This window comes from Lethenteron reissneri, chromosome 1 (assembly GCF_015708825.2).
Source record: "Lethenteron reissneri isolate LAM-NWPU_2019-01 chromosome 1, ASM1570882v1, whole genome shotgun sequence".
NCBI lineage: Eukaryota > Metazoa > Chordata > Hyperoartia > Petromyzontiformes > Petromyzontidae > Lethenteron > Lethenteron reissneri.
The window spans coordinates 5,615,255-5,637,878 of NC_083779.1; the positions used below are offsets into that span (position 1 = coordinate 5,615,255).

A 22,624-nucleotide genomic window follows, 5' to 3' on the forward strand; every position below is an offset into this window, starting at 1 on the left:
GCTTGAAGCCAGCATTCCTGGCGAAGTGTATCAGACGTGGCCAAAGTGAATTCCTCAGACACCCAGTCACAGCGAGGGCTTGAAGTTAGGTAACCTTGGAGTGCTTCATGCGTGGCGTTGACATGGCCATTATGAACCCACTCAAGTCATAAACATAGGCGTAAACTGATTTAAACGAATGTGTCCACTTTAAATCGTGGATGAATGTGCATGGCAATGTACTGTGTTATAGAAGGCAGAGCAAACCGGGGGAAACCACAACATACACATTGAAAGGAGACGCACAACGAGACGAAGAGAATAAACTGAAGATTACATGCATAGAACTCTGTAAAAGGATTATGGAAAAAGAATGAGAAAACCTAAACAAAAAAACGCGATTGAAGACATCACGGCGAGAAGCGACGGGAGCGTGTAAGCAGCGGAGACTCGCTTGAAGATTGGCAAATGTACAAAGACATGCCGACGTTAAAAGCATTACTTTTATTTTACAGATCGCGACTCTTTACACAAAGGCGACCGGGGGTCCAGGGAGACCCCGATGGTAAACCTTGTGCACGTTGCTCCCGATATGCAAGGACGCGTGCCGTGATTTAGCTGGGGCACCCCGAGAACTTTGTGCCGATATGACAGACGTTTCAGACGGCCACAACGACGCGGTGAAAACGACTGCGCCCGACACAAACTTGCACGGTGAAACAAACAATCGGTCGTGAAGCTTCAACACGCGCCAGCGTCTCTACTTGCCACCTTCGTCAACCGCGCACTGACCAGCGCGGTGAAGCATGGTCAAATAACCGCCTTCACATCTAGCAGTGGATTGACCAAGGGCTGTACATTATGTAACCCCTGAAAGTGGGCTCTCTGAGAGGTCCCTACTCGATAATTGTTTTTTTACCCTTTTATCTGGCAACAAAACTGACACCTTTTTTTACGAGGAGTCATGTTTGCATAGACCACAATACCTGCAGTCATAACGCAAACAAGAGCCTCGTCTCACATGGGTTGGACCAGATGACGCCAAAAGGCCTTTTGGCTTCATCTGGCTAGGCTCTAAGGAAAGCTGTCTCGGGTGTGGACCAATCAACTTCAAGGACAGTGTATTCATTATCAGAGTTGTGTGTTTTTTAGTTTTTTTTGCGTTATGACTGCAGGTATTGTGGTCTATGCAAACATGACTCCTCGTAAAAAAATGTGTCAGATTTGTTGCCAGATAAAAGGGTAAAAAACCAATTATCATATTTTTTTACTGGCAAATGAGGTACCAATGAGGATCCCTACTCGTGCAGGCATCGCGGGGTGTCGGCAGGACATCGAGGGCTGCGCCTTGACATTGACTTGTACATTATATACACGTGCAGCAAATAATATAGCAATATTTCAATACACTTTTCACAAGCTGTACACGTCAATAGTATTTGCGTGATATTTTAACGAGTCTCATTCACACGTTCCCCCGCCTTCCACCCCTCGTAGACCATTGACTGCCCTCACCAAATACAAACTCGAAACCCACCGAGTGCTCTTAAACAATGTTAGGAATGCTGTACTTTTCACCGGAGGTGCTCCGAATGAGCCAAGATCGAATCAAAAGCGAATGGACGGTTGAATTCCTCACCAAAATGACTTTCCGTCGGTAGATTGGGACGGTGGTAGACGACCCAAGAGCCACATCCATAGCGGGAGGCATACACTTGGGATGTGGCGTGCCAGAAGCGGAAATTGTTGGCGAGTAAAACGACGCGACCCATGCGATCCGTTGCCGACGACGACGAATCCTGCCCCACCTTTACCAAACCACGGGCCGACTGCACCTGATCTCTACCCAAACGAGCGAGCTCCAAAATTCTAGTCCTGCCACCACCCACCCCCCTCTGGAATCATTCACCCGGGGAAGCCTCACCCAACCGAACGTTTGGCCAATTCCGTCGGCGAGCATTCGGCTTCGCGTGGCAGGAAACTGGGAGGACCCCGGGAGAAAAAAAACCCGACGCCACACGTCGCACGAGACAGCACCAGGCACCGCCGTCCACCTGGCCACATCACCCAGCCTCACGCACGCGACACGTGGCGAGCCCCGCGGTTGTTATCCCACCAGAGGTACGAAGCTCAACCGTGCTGAGCTTCATAGACATGACGAGGTCCTCCCAAAGATGCACAGAACTGCTTGCAAACGTAATTGTACAGAACCGGCCTAGGCGACAGCAGGGCTTCGGTTTCGTTCACCACAAGGCCACGTGTTTTTGCACCGAAACGTCACTTTTTCGTCCGCACAGCAAGGATCCTGCTTTGTCGAGCACTGTGCCCAGGGTGGTGCTGTTCGGCCCAGAGACTCGAAATTGTCCATCGTCCTTCCGGAGGAATCTTCTACGTCTCGGTGGAGGCAGCAACCAAGACGGCGAGTCGTCCCCGTGTGGGGCGTGTGGGGCATGTGGGGGGGTCAGGTGATGCCTTAACCGCGACCTCTTTGCAGGAGCGAGCACGGGGAAAAGCGTGTTCCAGCTTCACAGGAAAAGCCACCGCTGAAGCAGTTTTTTTTTAACGAAATACACTTTGGCATTATTTCAGAGCTATACTTAATTTTTTTCTATACATTTTTTTATAAGAAATAATAGCTCCACTCTAACCACAATCGGCCTAACCATTTCCAACAGAAATCAGTTTTCCCATTTTTTTTTTTAACTCACGCGGACATTCCCGACGACGTCCAAATGGCCCGGTGAGCGAAAGATTATTTGGTTCGGAAAGCGTGACTTTCCGACGCCGCAGACGACCAACCGCTCGCTAAAACAATGACGTGCCGTGCAAGTGTGGAAAATAATATTACTTTAATAGAACTCTATGGCGATAGTCCTGCCGTGCTCACGGCTCGGCTGGATAAATCTGGAGGCGGTCGGTTACTTACCCCAAAAAATAAAAACCCACTAAAATCACGTTATGTACAAGCAGGAGGATGAAACATCGAGTACAAAACTTTAAAAGGCGACGATCTGGCTTCCCCTTACGATTTCGCAATTAATTTTTTTACGGCCAGAAAAAAAAAACACACGCCTGCCCCTGTGATTCTCACGCGTGTGACGTCGTATAAAGTAGTGCACGCGATCGCCGAGCGAGCCCACTTTGCCAGGGCACCCCCCCCCCCCACCAATTCTGACACCGGGGCTCGCTCACTCCCTCACTCCGCCGTCCCGCAAAGCGAGAGCGGTGCCAACAATTAAATAATTCCCCCATCGCCCGGTGGGGGGTGGGGGGCCAGCGAGTTCGGCCTACCGCACTGCGCGGGGTGAGCGTCTTACCGTAGCGGTTTTGTAAAAACGCAAAAAAAATCCCTACGACCGCGCTTGTTGTTGTTGCTGTGCATGGCACAAGCAAGACGCCGGCGGGCGCTGGGTAGGGGTGGGGGTGAAGCGGCCGGCGCTTGTTGACGGCGCTGAGCGTGCAGCCGAGCGAGCACCTGCCCGACGGGCGGAGCCGGCGTGTCGCGGAGTCGAACCGTCGGCGGCGGCGAGCGTGCGTGGATCGGCGAACCCAGTGGGGCTAGCGCCGCCCATCGGCGCTTAGTCCCACAGGCCGGCGTAGTTGCCGTGCAGCCCCGAGGGCAGTGGGCCGCCTGCCACGAAGAGCTTGGTGCCTGACGCGTCGTAGCAGTGCGTGTACGCCGCGTTGGGGAAGTGGTCCATGTCGGAGAAGTAGTCGCGCCACGTGTCGTCGTGGTTCTGCGTGCGGGCGGCATCGGGTGGTGGGGAGTGCGACAAGAGCGTGGGTTACTGTATCAGCTGGGGAGCTAATGGAGAGAACAGAGTGCGGGGAGAACACCCAAACACGCGCGAGAATACATCGCTCTTAGGTCCACGATTCGTAGGGGCCGGCAGCGGGCGCATCAAGACGCGCCGGTCGATTAAAATCTATTTCTTGCGCTGAATCGTGCATGTGCAGTAGATCGGAATGCTCTTCATTCCGAACTACTGCTGCATCATGCGTTGAACTTTGATGATGACAGGAGTGGTGGCCAGAGGCGGAAACGAGAGGGAGGACGTCCACCACAGAGACGGAGCGGCGAAATCGGCGGGTGCCCTGGAGCTGGACGGAATGCTGCATCGTCATTCCGGGGGCCGCAGTGGCGAGATGTTAATTACCTCGCCGGGTATACAGGAGGCCTGTATACAGGTAGTCCTCGACTTACGATGGAGATGCGTTACGACGACCCCATCGTAAGTCAAAAATATCGTAAGTCGAAGATGGCCTAGCCTACCCAGGAGTCTTAAAGAATGGTGATAATTTAGCAAAACAGAGCAATTTACAGTACCGTACTGTATAAACTATATACTGTATGTATTTATTTAAAGCTTTCGTGACTGCAGGGATTCATATTCTTGGTTCTTTTTTACCGAAAGAACCAAGAAATATATACTGTATGTATTTATTAATTACAATACTGTATTGCACAGTAAAATGTAAAGTAAAAAAACAAGGTAAATTCTTAACCTAACCAATATGAACTGCAATTTAATAGAAAAAATTTTCAGGAAACAATCCTATCTGCTATAAAAACTTTTAACATGCATTGAACGTATCGTATCGTGGTAACCCAACCGCTGGCGGGAGATGTGTACATCCCGGCAGCGTCCCAACGTACAGTATCGTACCTCGTACGCTGCTGCGTTTGCCTGCCGCGCGAAATTTAAAATATTTTACAATTTTGTCATATCGCAATCGCCATCGTAAGATCGAAATATCGTAAGTCGGACCATCGTAATTCGGGGACTATCTGTATTTGGAGTTTCTATGTTCTCCCGATGGTTGCGTGGATTTTTCTTCCTTCACATTTAGAATCAACGTGCGTTCAGAGTATTTGACTGCTATGGATTTCCACATGATGATAAGCCACTTCTGATAAAGAGCTCCCATAGCTCAGTGCGGCCTTACCTGGTGAAATAAAAATTTTGCGTAATAGTTTTAGAGCCCAAACAGGGATGCGCGCGGGGGATCACCGCTCCGCTCCGCAATCGCGAAACGATGCGGCAGAAAAATAAATAATAAAGCCGAGCGCACAGCGCCGGCGGGCGTACCAGCCAGCCACGCGCCGTCGACAGCTTGAGCACGTCGCAGTACTTGGGCTTCAGCTCCTTGCTGCCGCGCGCGCTGCCCTCGCCCTGAGACGCCGCCCGCTCCAGGAACTTCTGCGCGCGGATGTCGTAGAAGAGGACGGAGCCTTGCCCCGTGCCCACCGTGATGACGTGCTCGTAGAAGCTCACCGACCGGATGCCTGCGGGAACAACGGTACGGCGGGGCGGTGGGTTCGGGCGCCACACGGCTGCAATTAGGATTCGAGCCGACAGCGCGTCCCAACGCAAGACTGCTCCCCGGTGATACGGTGCGGGCGGCGTAGGGGGTAGGGCAGTAAAGTCCACCAGAACAGCCACCACCATCATTACCACCTCCACTGCCACCGCAACCACCGACTGCCGCCCACCACTGCCACTACCGCAACCATCAACACCACTGCCACCATCGCTGCTACCAGCGCCAAGACAAAGATCACATTGTATAGCCTTGAACCGACTGCAATATTTTGCTGTCTTTTCTTGGATTTTCTGTTTGCACATAGTCACTTTAAGATGTTTTCTTGTTCACGTTTTTTTTTTTTGTTGCGGTTGCACCCAATTCAAGAGCCGAATGGCTCACAGGGCTATACCTAATAAATGAAACTTGAAAACTTGACACTGTTGGAGCACGTGTTGTTTGCGAGCACTTGCGAAGGCTGGCACGGCACTCGAGGGGTGTTGGGTGGCCAACTCCACACTTTGGCCGCCATTGCCTACCCCAGCGCCGATGTTTACAAACCGCACCAGGCATTCATTTAAAGCCACTGCCACTGGTTGCGAGCGGGAATTGAACTCAGATGTCGCCGGCTTCAGACCGCGGTGCACTTACCACCACACTATCGCTCCCCACATCGCGACGACCGCTACAACCGCCGACACCGCCGCCCGGCACGGTGACTCACCGCTGCCCTTCTCGCGCGAGTTGACGGATCGCGGGCCCTGGGTGGTGCGCGGGTCGAGCAGCGACACGTGCGATTGCGAGCCCACGGCGTACACCGACCACTCGTGCCCGTACGCCAGGCACACGTTCTCTCGGCAGTGTGCCAGCTTCCGCGACATGATCTGTGGGGGTGGGGGGGGAGACCGGCGGCGGGGCAGGGGGGGGCGCAGTGAGCACGTGGTGGTGGGGGATACACCCCCACCGCCTGCTCATCTCGAAGCCAAGTGAGCATCATCGTCAGCCGTCATCTATCCACTACTGGGCCAGGAGAGGCGGTGAGCATGCAGACCCACCTCTCTGTCTCAAGCTAAGGCACCTTTATTATGAATAATATTGGTCGCGAAAGCCTACGTGATAAACTTATCATCATTATCGTTGTCGGCTATGCTTGATCCACTTTCAGATGAATAACTTCCCCAAGCCAACGCACGCGCAATGTAACGATCTATCTAGCGCTGGAGCACGAGCCGTTTTCACCGAGTGACTCTCCCAGGGATTCATAGTCACAACGGCCTGGAGACGCTACTGTGTCACGGCAGGTCACACACACACACACGCTCTAAGGAAAGCTGTCTCGGGTGTGGACCGATCAACTTCAAGGACAGTGCATACATTATCAGAGTTATATTTTTTGTTTGCATTATGACTGCAGGTATTGTGGTCTATGCAAACATGACTCCTCATAAAAAAAGTGTCAGTTTTGTTGCCAGATAAAAGGGTAAAAAACAAATTATCATATTTTTTACTGGCAAATGAGGTACCAATGGATTAGACACGTTCCTTACACCTTGCACATGGAACCAAAACAACCCTTGTAGACAACAAGTATAACCCGTAAAAACAAAGTTTTTCACTATAAATCCTTCATATGCGTGGCGGCTAGAGTCCTCTCGTCCTCTGGCTTGAGATGGCTGCCACCTATGGGTCAGATGATTGTCTGCCACCATTAAGCAATTGGTAAATACATATTTAATCTGTTTTCCCTAAACAGTGTAAAATTTTGGAAAAAAAAATTCACGAACATTAATTGTCTGACACAACGAGTCTGTGTGCAAAATGTCAGCTCGATTGGATCACGGGAAGTGGATTAAAAAACGAGCGAAAGATTTGCACGGTCGTAAGCAAGCAAGCAAGCACGCAAGCAAGCAAGCGAACTTAATATAAAGGATTTAAAAACCACCAGCCGCCACAGTGCGCACACACCCCCCCCACCGCCCCTGTGATTCGTGCTCACGGAAGCCTCCACCGCCTTAAACACGGACGGCCGCTCAGCCGCCACTTGGCAATGCCGCGGCGTTCCAAGCAGCGCCGCTCTCACCTTGTCCAGGCTGTTTTCGGTCTTCCACAAGTGAAAATACCCGTCCAGCGAGACCGCTCCAAGCTCCTTTAAAGAAAAAGAAAAAAACACGCGCTCATGAGCAGGAAATCGGCTATTTATTTTCAGACCCGCTTGAGCCTCTTGCCAAAAACCCCAACAGGTGAATGCATAGCGGCCACCTCAATGTGTGTGTGAGTGGGGGACAAGTGAAAACTTTCAACGTCGACATTCATCGTGCCGGTTTATCGCCGCACAAACGTTGCGAAAACTCTCTTCCCGTGGGCGTCGAAGAGGTGTCCATACCCTACCTTGCTACGAGGAGAAGGCGGCCCCAGCAAAAATGCGGACTCCAGCTTTTCCGTCCGCATGAAAACAAGCGTTTCCCCTCCTTGCACGCGTGGATTTTCTCCGTATGCTCCGGTGTCCTCCCGCATATACTCATTAATTGGCCGATAACACCTTCCCTTCTATTTTCTTCGGCTGTCCATCGCAAACGATGACGAACGGCTAGCAACAGCAGCAGCGTTTTCCTGTGCGTCGGTATGATGAGAGCCCAGCCCTTGAGCGAGAAGCGTCGGCTCCAACGCGTGGGCAAGAGTTGCTGTTCATCTGCCGACAGGCCAGGCTAACAGCTTACTACACAACAAAGGTCGCAATCGGGTACCCGACACCCGTACCCTACCCGATACCCGGCTACCCGTACCCGGCTGGGTACGGGTAGCCGTTTGCGACCCTGGTGCGGCCGGGTATGGGTAGGCCGTGAGTCACTGGTGAGTCACCGTTTGTCACTGATTTCGGGTAGGGTACGGGTAGGGAACGGGTACCCATACCCGGCCGGGTACGGGTACCCATTAGCGACCCTGGTGCAGCCGGGTACGGGTACGGGTAAGGAATCAAAACCCGTTTGCGACCTCTGCTACACAAGAGGACCGCAGAGGGTGGGGCAATTGTTGGTCACGCCGTCACATTGCTTGTCTGTGGATCCTCGCGCCCCCAAGTCGTCCTCTCTTCTGAGAGCGATGAGCGGGTTGCTGTGCGGGGGCGGTGTGGTGCAAGTTGTAAATCAAGCCCCCCCCCCCCCCGAGTGTACCGTAACATCCTTTAGAAACGGCAATCAAATTATCACAGACGCCAACGCCAATTGCGTGATCAAACCTTCATAACCAACGTACCCTACCCGATACCCGGCTACCCGTACCCGACCGGGTACCCGTTTGCGACCCTGGTGCGGCCGGGTACGGGTAGGCCGTGAGTCACTGGTGAGTAACCGTTTGTCACTCATTTCCCAACGTCTTGTCTCTTCTCACAATTCAAGTTCCTAGAATCAACCCACCCACGCTTGCAACATGGCTTCATCCCAGAGGTCGCAATCGGGTACCCGATACCCGTACCCTACCCGATACCCGGCCGGGTACGGGTAGCCGGGTATCGGGTAGGGTACGGATACCCGTTTGCGACCCTGGTGCGGCCGGGTACGGGTACGGGTAAGGAATCAAAACCTGTTTGCGACCTCTGCTTGGAGGCCAGCCTTACCTGCTGGCTGCCATTGAAGGCGAGGGCGCGCACTTTGCACGTGAAGGGGTTGATGTAGTGAGCGGGGATGTCCTCTAGAGCGCGAGGGCCCACGTGGCAGTAGCCGGGGACGGACTGCTCATCCTCCTCCGCCGCCTTCGCCGACGCTGCCGCCAGCGCCTCGTCGCCAACCTTCCCACAGGCCCATGGAGCCGTCTCGCGAGCCTGCGCCGCCGCCACGCCAGCCGGCCACACGTTAAGAGTGAAACTCGGCTTTCACCACGCCAACGAGCGCGTCGGTGTGAAAATGCGATCCGCTGCAATGCGCCGCCGGTACGCCATCAGTGCCCCACCGTCACGATGCGATAAGCAGCAACGCAGAAAGCCACGGCAAGATGAGGCCACTCCGACACGCGCGTTGTCACACCACAACACGCCACATCGCTGCAGTACATATCATCACACCAAGGCACACCACCACAATACTCCGCAAGAGGCCGCACCATCCAATCAAACAAGCAGTCCAAAGCCCACCAAGTCACAACACAACATTACAACACAATGTTACAGCAATCGTTATCTAACCAAGCCACAACAATGATGTGTCACACCACTTACTGAAACATAAGCAAACCACAGCACTCCAAGCCACGTGCATCATGCCAAACAACACCAGTATCATGAACGCACCGGTACACAATGCCTTGCAATGCCCTGCCAGTTTAAGACCATCATACCACACCATGGCACACTACACTGTGCTACATCACCACACTATACCACGCTACACTGCCCCACGCTACAGCACACCATGCCACGCTACGTCACAATGTTACACCACACTCTAAGCTACCCAGAAAGCCCCACATCACATGATATCACGCTACATCACACCACGCTACGATACACTGTGCCACGCCACACTACGCAGCGTCACACTGCACCGCATCAGAAAGCGCTTCAAATAGTCAGGCGACTGCTCCGGCCGCGGGGCGCAAGTGCAATGTTTGATATGTGCGGGCTGGGCCCAAACTACCGACCTGTGACAACGAAGCTGTCGCTGACCCAGGCGATGGAGAAGATCCAGTCCTTGTGTCCGCCCTGGCACCCCCACAGGACAACGGAAAATGTTTATTAATACGCTGGGTCTGCCAAGTCACGGGCCTTCTCGCGGCCACGCTTCCATTTGGCAAAACCGCTTCGACCCGCCACCAACAGTTTAGCAGGCCGATGTGCGGAACCGACTTCGTGAACGGGAACATTTGGGACGAGCCACGGGAGTGGGATCGTGGCCGTGCGATCCGAAACAGTGGGTCGGCGAAGAAATATCCACGCGCAAATAAAATCAATCAGTGATAGAGGCAAACTAAGGCAGCTTGAGGACGATCAGGGATCGGTGTAATTGCCCGAGGTTTACAGAATGAGACTGAAGGATTCCTTGAAATCAACGGGAAAATTTGGGACGAGCCACGGGAGTGAACGGGAAAATGTGGGATGAGCCACGGGAGTGGGATCGTGGCCGTGTGATCCAAAACAGTGGATCGGCGAAGAAATATCCACGCGCAAATCAAATTAATCAGTGATAGAGGCAAACTAAGGCAGCCTGAGGACGATCAGGGATCGGTGTAATTGTCCGAGGTTTACAGAATGAGACAGAAGGATTCCTTGAAATCAACGCCAATGCCGGAAACTCACGAAGCCAAAACAGAGCTGCTCGTGTTACTGCTACGAGAAAGGTTACGCTTGCAAGGTCAACACAGCAGGGGTGACGGCGCACAGTGTGTGCGCACTGTGATGTCCACCACACAACTCGAGGTGAACGGGGAGTAGTTTGAAGCCTCACGATTTGTCGTTTATGCAAACAAGGTCTTAATAAAATGTAACAAAAATTATTATCATTGACCCCATGGTTTAGATTATCCTCAGCACTGCTTATCCCCTCTCACATTTACAATAGCCCAGCACGTGACACAAAGCCCAGTTCAAAATTCATACAAAGAACAGGCGTGTGTCAATGGGGGGGGAGGAGGGGTTTGAATATTGGCTGTAAACCCACATGCCTGCGACGACGATTACGACGACGGAAATAATAATCACGATGAAAATAATGATGACAAGATGACGGTGGAATATTGAATACAATGATGACCGTCATCACGAGAACGATAGTGAGGGTCAGATTTTGGCATAAATCTCCCTCCATGTCATTTATTACCAATACATCTCAATAGGCTTTCCAATGGTATGCATAAAATATGCATATCAATTTAGGCTAATGTGGTGAACCAAACTGTGCAAATGTGTTTTACTGAGGTGGTAAATTAGAGACAATTTTTTATTACAAAAAATGGATGCAAACTGTCCATTATCCGAGGGCAGAGTATTTTCTTTTTCTAAGCAACTCAAATAATAATTTCCATTTTAATTTCAGAGGCAAACTAACTCGAATCAAACTGTGACGCAGACAGGTGATGACACTTACAAACAATCCCTGTTCACGTAAGCTGCGCCAACCTTTACTAAAACCCTGTCCCCAACAACCACCACGACCGTCACACCGCCCGGCTAACCCGGCCGGCCCGTCTCACTCACGTCTCCGACGCACACGGGGTCCAGCGTGGGCAGGCGGTACACGGCGAGGCTGTTGGGGTTGGCGCCGCCGGTCGCGAGCAGCGTGCGAGACGGGTTGATCTCGATCGCGTGAATCCCGCAGCCCGGGTGCTCTGGTTCAGCGCCACCTCCTCCTCCTCCACCCACGGCAGCGCCGGCGATTCCAGCGGCACCGCCGACACCGGCGCCGCCATCGCGCAGCGTCGGGATCTTGGTGAGGCGTCCCGTCACCAGGTCCAGCACAAAGAGCTGCCGTGCACCGAAGCCCGCGAGCACAATGGCCACATTTACATTTTACTGGACATCTGTGAAAAAGTGCTCGACAGCTCATCGGATTTCTCCTGCATAAATAAATATTCAGATTTAGTTTCAATTCAAACTTCTGTCTACATTTCGATTTAAAGCTTTCGTGACTGCAGGGATTCATCTTCTTGGTTCTTTCGGTAAAGTCACGCAGAAGGGAAATAATACAATAATAAAAATAAAACATAATAAAATAATTCTCACGACGTTTCGGCCACAACGCAAGCAGCCGTCCTCAGGTGAAGAACAGGTCTGTCGGAAAGACAGCATCCTCAGGTGAAGAACAGGTCTGTCGCTGTCTTCTCAACAGACCTATTCTTCACCTGAGGACAGCTGCTTGCGTTGTTGCCGAAACGTCGTGAGAATTATTTTATTATGTTTTATTTTTATTATTTTATTCTGTCTACATGTCTAAGTTTATTATGTTCCAACTGCGTCATCACTAACGACAGGCACATCTTCGTTACGGGACTCCCCCTGGAGCTGTTGTGTGTACCACTTGCAGTGCAAGAACTTTTTATTTCTTAATTGCTCAATGGGGTATATAGGTTTATTCTGTTTCTGTCCAGCAACTTGAGATACAATCGTATTTAGATGTGACGTAAATATAAATTGTCATTGCTGTTAAAGACACATTGACAGACAGACAAACTTTGATGGACAGTTGTACATATGGCCAGAGAATTAAGAGAGCCGTATACATGGACAGACAGCCATACCCATCAACCCATACGGTTTACCCGTATTCTTGTGCAGGGAAATTAAATGTTCCGGTCCATACGGCGTACAGACGTTTCAATACGAGTAAAAAAATTAAAAAGTGTCTATTTGTTTGTGTTTCTCCCTTGCAACTGGATTTTGCAGGATGACCGTTGACATTTACAAGGGTACGGGGTGACCAATAAGGTCTGCATTGGTCTAATGAGGTATGCACCGATAAGGGGTTGCAGGTACGGACAGCTGAACAGTCGGTCTTACATACGGACAGACAGACCTCGAGACACACGCACAACACAGAAGGACAGACGGCCGCGAAGACGAAGCCTCACACCAAGCGCCACCCCATGGGCCTCACCGTGTTGCACTTGGTTCCGCACACCACCTGCCGATGGCTGAGCCACTGCGACGCGAACACCTTGTTGAGGGAGCCCAGGCTGTACTCGCGCTCGCGCAGGAGGTACGGCAGGCGTTGGGCCGTGTAGCTGCCCAGCCCGTTGCCAACTCCACCGCCACCGCCGCCGCCGCCGCCGCCAGAGTGGCCGCTGGCCGAGCCGGCCTGGCGACTCTCCACAAAGCTCACAAGCGAAGTGGGTGGCCTCCTCACGCGTGACCGCTTCGGGCACAACTCCTCCGAGCAAGACTGCGCTCCGGCGAAGAGAACAACAATTCAGTTTAACACGTAGGCTTTCGCGACCAATATTATTCATAATCAACGTTTTTGGGTTTAGATCGCGTTATTTATAAATGTGTCGTAACCCTCCACCACCCGACACGGCCAATCAGTAAAAAAGTGTCACGATGATGCTGAATGCAATTACCAGCGAAACGTCGTAGTCAAATTGTAAACGTTGTGGTTTCACGCTTCAACACACCGTTGGGCTAAAGCAGTGAGTGAACTATTTGTCTTTTGTCAACGTAACACTTTTTTACTGATTGGCCGTGTCGGGTGGTGGAGGGTTACGACACATTTATAAATAACGCGATCTAAACCCAAAAACGTTGATTATGAAGAACAACAATTACAATTTTTATATATATAGCGTCCACACGACAAACATCACATCTCGAGAGGCTTTATAAATTTTTTAAAAATGAAATTACAAATATAATCCTATGGTTCATCTTTTTATTTTGCGTGGCGTGTCGTAGAGAGATAAGCGACTGGTTTTCTGAACAGCAGCAAGCGTTATAAATCGACGTCGATGTTGTTTGGCGATTGATGGTTAGCAGACCGGTGTCTCCGAGGAGGAACGTCGAAGCCAGGAGGGTTTGAGATGATTTGATCGAGAATGAGATATTTATTTGATGCGTATACCATGAGCTTAAGAATCCATCACTTTTACACGACAGAGTCGAAATATGGTACCATACAGTAATGGTTAACCTCTTCCAAGCAGTGCAATGATTAATTTAATCTCATCAGGCGGTGAGTGAGCACCAACAATTTATCTGCAGTTCTCCATATACTCAGCAAAACGATTGTTTATTAATGGCCAGCGTGGAAGAGTAGGCCAAATAACCCTCTATTCTACAGAGCTCCATAGCTGTCAACCCATACGGTGTACCCCGTATTCTTGTACAGGGAAATTTAGTTTACAGATCCATACGGCGTACAGCCGTTTCAATACTAGCAAAAATAAGTCCTATCTAAAACAACTTTTTAAAAAACACGCTTTTATGAAATGTGCCGTACTAGTAATGGAAGAACTACACGACTCCAGGAAGTGGCCCCGAAGCTTGCCATAAAGTACGAGACAGTGGCCAATTACAGCCAACGTCAATTTACCGTGGACAATTAGACCCGAGCCGAAACATAACATATAAAAAATAATGTTTATTATGTTGTTTGGCGATTGATGGTTAGCAGACCGGTGTCTCCGAGGAGGAACGTCGAAGCCAGGAGGGTTTGAGATGATGTTTATTTTATTTTTTATGATAGACCATAGTATTGTCATCTGTACGACATAAGTATACCAAGTTTGCAGTCGGTACCACATTGGGAAGTGGGTTTAAATTGAGTTACAAGATTTGAGTATACAACAACGACAACAGACAGAGTTAAATAAAAGCGTGGAGAAATAATTTGTATCTTTGTTTGTGATTGGACTTTATAGGATGAACGTTGAGATGTATAATGGGCACGGGGTGACCAATGAGATCTAAATTGGTCTCTAATAATTAGGGCACTTCGAAGGAAGGGGTTGACAGGTACGAATCTCTCCTCGATGTGCTGGAGGCCCTTTTCTGCCGACAGCGGCAGTTACGGAGCTGCGCTTCCTGCTGTTGGTTTCACACCTGATGACGGTTGCTTGATCGAAACGTCGTGACCGATTATTTTTTCTTCTACCTACGTGACTTTAACGAAAGAACCAAAGATTATGGATTCCTGCAGTCACGAAAGCTTCAAATCAAGAGTGAACATTATAGGAGTACAGCATCAGCAGTGCTAACGCAAGCAAGGCGTTCATACTGTTAACGCGTTACAAGCCTCAGCGGTGTTAATGCGAGTAACGCGTTCGTACTGCTAACGCGTTACTAGCCTCAGTGGCGCTAACACGCGATAGTAACGCGTTACCACTCGCGATAGTAACGCGTTACTACCGCGAACGCGTTGCTATCGCGATTAGTAACGCGTTACTACTGCTAACGCGAGTAGTAACGCGTTCGTACTGTTAACGTGTTACTAACGCGATAGTAACGCGTTCGCAGGCAGCGGCTGTTGCGGCCCGGGCATTCGACCGTTCGCGCGGGTCGCTAAATCGCCGCCGCCCCCCGTAGGCCCCTCGTAGGCCTGCCCAGGACCCTCGTAGGCCCACGTAAGGCCCCTCCCGTAGGCCTGCCCAGGCCCCCCGTAGGCCTGCCCAGGCCCCCCGTAGGCCTGCCCAGGCCCCCGTAGGCCCCACTGTAGGCCCGCGTAAGCCCCCCCCGTAGGCCTGCCCAGGCCCCCCGTAGGCCCCACTGTAGGCCCGCGTAAGCCCCCCCCGTAAGCCTGCCCAGGCCCCCCGTAGGCCCCACTGTAGGCCCGCGTAAGCCCCCCCCGTAGGCCTGCCCAGGCCCCCCGTAGGCCCCACTGTAGGCCCGCGTAAGTCCCCCCCGTAGGCCTGCCCAGGCCCCCCGTAGGCCTGCCCAGGCCCCCGTAGGCCCCCCTGTAGGCCTGCCCAGGCCCCCCGTAGGCCTCACTGTAGGCCCGCGTAAGTCCCCCCCGTAGGCCTGCCCAGGCCGCCTGTAGGCCTGCCCAGGCCCCCGTAGGCCCCCCTGTAGGCCTGCCCAGGCCCCCGTAGGCCTCACCTGCTCGTCGGCGCAGTGCTTACGCTTCCTGCTAGCTGCGCGTTTCGTCATTCTTGCGGCCTCCTCGCTCTAGCGCCGACATTAGTTTGAATTTTAATCGGCGTGGAGGTTTTTTTTGTTCGTTATTTTAAAAAATATATTTAAACCAGACGAGGACGACGACGACTACAACGACAACAAAAACGACCCCGAAAGAAGTTAATTTTAAAAAGCGACACCCGCTAACGTTCGGCGGCGGGATCGCGCTCAGTGACCAACTGGGCCCCGGACCCCCCCCCGCCCCGCCCCTCGCCCCCCGCCCCGCCCCCCGCTCGCTCCACGTCACCGCGCGCCTCACTACACAGGCGGCCATCTTACGCAAGGTGACGTGGAGTCGTTAGGGAACAGCGGCGCGATGACGTCACGGCTTGCCCCCCCCCCCCTCCCACCAACCCCCCCCTCCCACCAACCCCCCCTTCCCCCCAACCCCCCTCCCACCAACGCCCCCCCCTCCCACCAACCCCCCCCCTCCCACCAACCCCCCCCCCTCCCACCAACCCCTCCTCCCCCTCCCACCAACCCCCCCTCCCACCAACCCCCCCCCCTCCCACCAACCCCCCCCTCCCACCAACCCCCCCCCTCCCGCCAACCCCCCCCTCCCGCCAACCCCCCCCTCCCGCCAACCCCCCCCCTCCCGCCAACCCCCCCCTCCCGCCAACCCCCCCCCCTCCCGCCAACCCCTCCCCCCCCTCCCACCAATCCCCCCCCTCCCCCAACCCCCCCCTCCCACCAACCCCCCCCCCTCCCACCAACCCCCCCCCCTCCCGCCAACCCCCCCCTCCCGCCAACCCCCCCCTCCCACCAACCCCCCCCCCTCCCACCAACCCCCCCCTCCCACCAACCCCCCCTCCCACCAACCCCCCCCCTCCCACCAACCCCCCCCTCCCACCAACCCCCCCCCTCCCGCCAACCCCCCCCCTCCCGCCAACCCCCCCCCCCTCCCGCCACCCCCCCCTCCCGCCAACCCCCCCCCTCCCGCCAACCCCTCCCCCCCCTCCCACCAATCCCCCCCCCTCCCACCAACCCCCCCCCTCCCACCAACCCCCCCCCCCTCCCGCCAACCCCCCCCCTCCCGCCAACCCTCCCCCTCCCGCCAACCCCCCCCCTCCCACCAATCCCCCCCCTCCCACCAACCCCCCCCTCCCACCAACCCCCCCTCCCACCAACCCCCCCCTCCCACCAACCCCCCCCCCCTCCCACCAACCCCCCCCCTCCCGCCAACCCCCCCCCTCCCGCCAACCCCCCCCTCCCACCAACCCCTCCCACCAATCCCTCCCACCAACCCCCCCCCCTCCCAGCAACGCCCCCCTCGAACCCCCTCCTCCTCCTCCCAACCTCCCACCAACGCCCCCCCTCCCTCCATCCCCCCAACCCCCACCATCTCCAACCTCCCGCCCCTGTACTTACAGCTGAGGTGCGGCTGTACCCCCTCACCTCCCCTCATCCCCCCAGACTTAGTGGGGGGTGCGGCTGTTCCCCCCTCCCCCTCTAACCCCTACGCAAGATGGTCTCCGGGGCTGGGTTCACAACAAATCGCATGGGCGTCGCCTGGGCTACTGTTGCTGCTGCTGCTGCACTGATCCACAGCCTCTCTCCATTGCCAGCAACAAAGATGTCTCTTTGGGGCCGTCCATAAATGACGTCACGCGATTTTGGACGATTTTTGACCCCCCCCCCCCACCTTGTCACACGGCGTCACAAGTCAGACCCCCCCCCTCAAATATGACGTCACAAAGCTCTGCCCTCCCCCCCCCCAAAAAACACATTTCCATTTTGAAAATAAGACATGCTTCAAATGGCTTTAAACTATTGTCATTGTAGTGCGTATTTAATGTGGCGCTGCACTCTGATGTTGTAGGAGTGTTGTTATAGCAATTAGTGTTGTTATAACAATTCTATATTTCGATTTAAAGCTTTCGTGACTGCAGGGATTCATCTTCTTGGTTCTTTCGGTAAAGTCACGTAGAAGGGAAGTAATAAAATAATAAAAATAAACATAATAAAATAATTCTCACGAAGTTTCGGCCACAACGCAAGCAGCCGTCCTCAGGTGAAAACCAGGTCTGTCGAGACTTTACCGAAAGAACCAAGAAGATGAATTCTATATTGATTTAAAGTTGCGCATTTTGATGTGACGTCACATTTCTCAACCCCCCTCCCTCGTCACACATCGTCACAAATGTCTGACCCTCCCCCCCCCCAGGTGCGTGACGTCATTTATGGACGGCCCCTTATGATTAAAGGCGAACGGTGCTGAGGCCAGTGCCGGATTAAGCGAGTCCGGGACATGTAGCATATGTTGTTTTCAAGGGGCCCTAAATATAAAAAAACAAATATTAAAACATTTTTTTTACTTGTGTAGTGCTCTTAAATGAAGACACACACTACGTGGTTGGAGGCAATCCGTTTATTAACACTTCCTTTAATCAGCACCTTTACGGAGATGATTCTATAATTGGTGTAGACGTCCTTGTCACTACTCAACCCCCTGTGCACCACGAACCGACGTGACCTCTGACCCACTGAACGTGACTCACTCAATGGACCCTCGATCATCTCCGCGCTCCCCTTTTATCCTGTTCAGCGCTCTGTCCCCCTAGTGGCGGATATACCGTCACTACACTTGCATAGTAAGGTCATTGTATTTCTATTAAATCCTTTATATTAAGTTCGCATGCTTGCTTGCGTGCTTGCTTGCTTGCTTACGACCGTGCAAATCTTTCGGTCGTTTTTTAACCCACTTCCCGTGATCCAATCGAGCTGACATTTTGCACACAGACTCGTTGTGCGAGACAATTAATGTTCGTGAAAACATTTTTCCAAAATTTTACACTGTTTAGGGAAAACAAATTAAATATTTAATTACCAATTGCTTAATACTGGCAGACAATCATCTGAGCCATAGGTGGCAGCCATCTCAAGCCAGAGGACGAGAGGACTCTAGCCGCCACGCATATAAAGGATTTAGAGTGAAAAACTTTGTTTTTACGGGTTATACTTATTTCATTTGCTATACAGCCAGATAATACGACAAATCGCTAACTTTAAACACCCAGTCGTTCATAAAAGTTGAAGGCGGTATCGTAATATAGTAATAGAGCAAGTGCAGAATCACTGAACTGGAATTGGTGGCTTGAAAGCATTTAGCGTGGGGCCCTTGAAAGTGTGGGGCCCGTTGCTACCACATGAAAAAAAAAAAAGATTTTATTTTTATTAATTTTAATTTCATTTTTTACCTACGTGACTTTACCGAAAGAACTAAGAGTATGAACTTATGGATAATAATTACTTCGTGTTAAACTACTGCTCATTTGATACGCGCATTGTCTTCGTACTGTCCACCTTTTGGCGTTCTCTGGGCTGACACTAGTCAGACTAGGCCATAAAAAGCCTGTCTCTCTCGTGTAGGCTCATACGTTTCAAAGACAATGCATATATTATCACAGCATGTTTTGTTTACATGTTCACCACAAGTACGTGTGGTTAATGCAGACTTGATTCCTTGCAAAAAGGTATCTGGTGTTTCAACATCTTAACACCTGTTTTATTGCCAGAAAGGCTAAAACCTATTCTTATTTTTCGTACTTTGATACTGGACAAAAAGGTCCCATGATTACTGCTCATTTGTTGCTGTTCCAAAATGAAAATGAGTTATCACTGCAACTCGTCACACACGCACAGAACAAAGATGAACTCTCGTGTAATAGTTTATGTTATTGCCGGTGTCTTGACATTGTCTGCATGTAAGAAGCTCTGTAAATTGGAATCTGTTGTGTCTGAATCCTACAAGGCGCAAAACCAAGACCCTCATTGCGGGATGCCACAAGACGTTGAGTTACATTGTTTTCATAGCTTTATTTTGGTGATTTTGAAAACGTTTTGGTTTAACCATGTTTGTTTGTTGTAGTACAGAGTTAGCCTAATAACTTTAATCTACATTGTCTTATGGCTGTCATTGTTTGACTTGGGATTTTTGCACACAGCGTTGAAATATGGTGTTTTTTTCTGGAAGACTTTGCTGTTTTTTCCAGGATTTTTCTTTTGCGTGTAGTCACTTTAAGATGTTTCTTGTTCATGTTTTTGTTTTGTTGCGGTTGCACCCGAGTCAAGAGCCGCATGGCTCACATGGTTATACCTGATAAATGAAACTGAAATTAAACTGAGTGGCGTCACATGGAGTGGTCACGGGGTAAAAACAAAGACAAAGCCCCCCTTCCCGCCCCTCCTGTATAACTTCTTGGCCGCCTTTGTCTCCCCAGTGGCGATGTTTACACACCACACCAGGTACTGCACTCGTTTGAGGCTGAGTCGACCGAGGGGAGGCCCATGACCGGTTCAGATAATCCGTCACTGGTGTTGGTCGTGAGCGGGAATCGAACTGGGGTCGCCAAGTTTGTAGGGCAGTGCGCTGACCGCTACAATACCGGTCACGGAGGTGCGGGTGATCACACGACCCGTCACTTGGACTGCTTTTGCTGTGGAGCTTTGTATGTGTACTGTATATTGGGGGGTCAGACACGTTACAACAACAAACAATGCAAAAACGCGAAACTGTCGATGTTTGGGTGGCTCTAACGCATGGCCCCACCCAGCTGGAACCCATCGGAATAGAAACATTAAAACTCAAGACGGCGAGTGTTTGCACAGGTGACGTTTATCATAAACCGGTTTTACTTTTCCACGGTTCGTACGGGAACATCATTTTCACCGAGCGGAGACACAGAGGTAAAGAGAGTACACACACCACTTTGGCACGGACACACGTCATCGATCAAAAGCCGGCGAGGAAACAACCGCGCGCCCGCCCGCCACTGCAACTGAAATGCGAAATCAACGATGATTGGCCACGCGATCACGAGATATATACGCTGTGGAATCCTCGAGCCGTAGGTAGCCTCATCGGGACAACACGAAGAGCACTCACTACGAGCGAATGAGGCGATACGTAGCACTGCAGAAGCAACACAAATGTGTCCGACTCAACGTCTTGGCACCCGCTCGGCCATTTTTCCTTCAACCAGGTGTGGGGTCCTGTCAAAAAATGATTCGCGTGGGTGAGCCGGCGTCTGCAGCATCGGCCGCGGTGACCGCTCGGCTTCTGAGTGCGCGCACGCAACGACGCGCGGGGGTTCCAAGCGTGGCGCATTTCCTACCGCGGTATTTAACGGCACAGCCGTGCATTTGTATGCGAGGTTTCAGTTTGGTGTTTTAGTTTGGTGTTTTAACATCTTAACACCTGCTTTGTTGCCGGACAAAAGGGGAAAACCTATTCTCATTTGTATACAATCGTCCTCCCCTACTGGCAGACTAATGCCCCACGAGGTAGGGCCGGTGCTGCGTACACCTCGCACCGCACAGGGACAGCTGTTGCTGGCGGCAGGGTGGGGGGGGGGTCAGAATGGTTGAGACGAGATGTCGGGGTAAGGCGCTTCGAGTTGCCGCCGATGCGTTCGAGCGGCGAGCGCCCCGTGTGCATGCGAATCCCCTGCCGACGTGCGTCAACCGGCGGATCAAACAAAGGGCGCGTTCGGCACGCGGCGGGCGCGGCGAGTCGCCTGTCTTACGGGACGTGGTTCACGTGCGCTTCTCCGGTACACTTTGAAGAAAACGTGGGAGGGCGGGAGGTGGGGGCGGCAGCCAGGGGGGGGAAGGGGGCGACACCTCGACTTAGGGAGAGTGTTTGGCGGGCGCCGGAACCTCCTCGTCGTGGGGGCCCCCGGCGGAGCTCGGCGTGTCGGGCTCTGCGCCCGGCGCCGCCGCCGCCGCCGCCACCGCCACCACCTCCTCGCTGTCGGCGGCGTCATCGTCGCCGCTGGGCAGGCGGTCGAAGCCGCCGGGCCGCCTCCGTCGCGCCAGCCACGCGCCCACGTCGAACTTCCCACCGCTCTTCTTGCCTGCGTGACAACAGAGATATACGGGGGGGGGGGGGGGGGGCTATGAGGCAGTGCCAGGGAATGTGAACACTTCAATTTTATTTGTATAATGCCAGATGCTTTGCAAGAAGAAAAATTTAATAAACTCTGTGCTATATGCACATGGAAACAAATGGGGTCTTAAGTCTTGACTTGAACAGGGGCAGAGTATCAGCTGCACGAAAGGGTAAGATGATCCTATGCAGCGCGAGCAGCAGAGGAGAAGGAGCGACCTCCCAAGAAACGAGGGCTGACTCTGGGCGGCTTAGCAAGGAGGCCTTTATTCCTGGAGCTAAGACGGTGTGCCAGATGGTAGATTGAGATGAGAGAGGAGAGGTATGGGAGGAAGGTTCTAGACCATGAAGATATTTTATCACAATCCAATCTTAAAATGGATCCGTGACTTGACAGGAAACCAGTGGATAAATTGTGTGTGTCCCCCCCCCCCGCCGAATATCCGATGAGATGGTTGGCTATGTACCGTCTGAAATAAATGCAACATACATCTGTTTCCCCTTCGACAAATATTCAGGAAATATGGTGCACACCTAGCGGAAGGTATATTTGTTCCACTGGCCAGGTTTTTTAAATCCTTTATATTAAGTTCGCTTGCTTGCTTAGGACCGTGCAAATCTTTCGGTCGTTTTTTAACCCACTTCCCGTGATCCAATCGAGCTGACATTTTCCACACAGACTCGTTGTTCGTGACAATTAATGTTCGTGAAAATTTTTTTCCAAAATTTTACACTTTTTAGGACAAAAATATTATATTTAATTACCAATTGCTTAATGGTGCAATGCAATCATCTGACCCATAGGTGGCAGCCATCTCAAACCAGAGGATGAGAGGACTCTAGCCGCCACGCATATAAAGGAT

General features: G+C 52.2%; 2 protein-coding genes across 2 annotated transcripts in view; both read right to left on the reverse strand.

The window, feature by feature from the left end:
- Positions 1 to 445: 445 nt before the first annotated feature.
- On the reverse strand, positions 446 to 16,066 carry LOC133350593 (DDB1- and CUL4-associated factor 12-like). The gene is given in 10 exon segments (XM_061565139.1): positions 446 to 3,716; positions 5,070 to 5,266; positions 6,008 to 6,167; positions 7,364 to 7,429; positions 8,897 to 9,067; positions 9,069 to 9,100; positions 9,916 to 9,976; positions 11,468 to 11,734; positions 12,864 to 13,148; positions 15,797 to 16,066. Coding segments are annotated over 10 exon segments (1,449 nt in total). The 5' UTR covers positions 15,848 to 16,066; the 3' UTR covers positions 446 to 3,557.
- A 4,405-nt stretch (positions 16,067 to 20,471) lies between these two features.
- Positions 20,472 to 22,624, reverse strand: part of PAM (peptidylglycine alpha-amidating monooxygenase) — a 63,133-nt gene continuing 60,980 nt past the window's right edge. The window contains 1 exon segment of the mRNA XM_061579853.1: positions 20,472 to 21,729. Coding sequence (XP_061435837.1) covers positions 21,503 to 21,729 — 227 coding nt within the window. The 3' untranslated portion in view covers positions 20,472 to 21,502.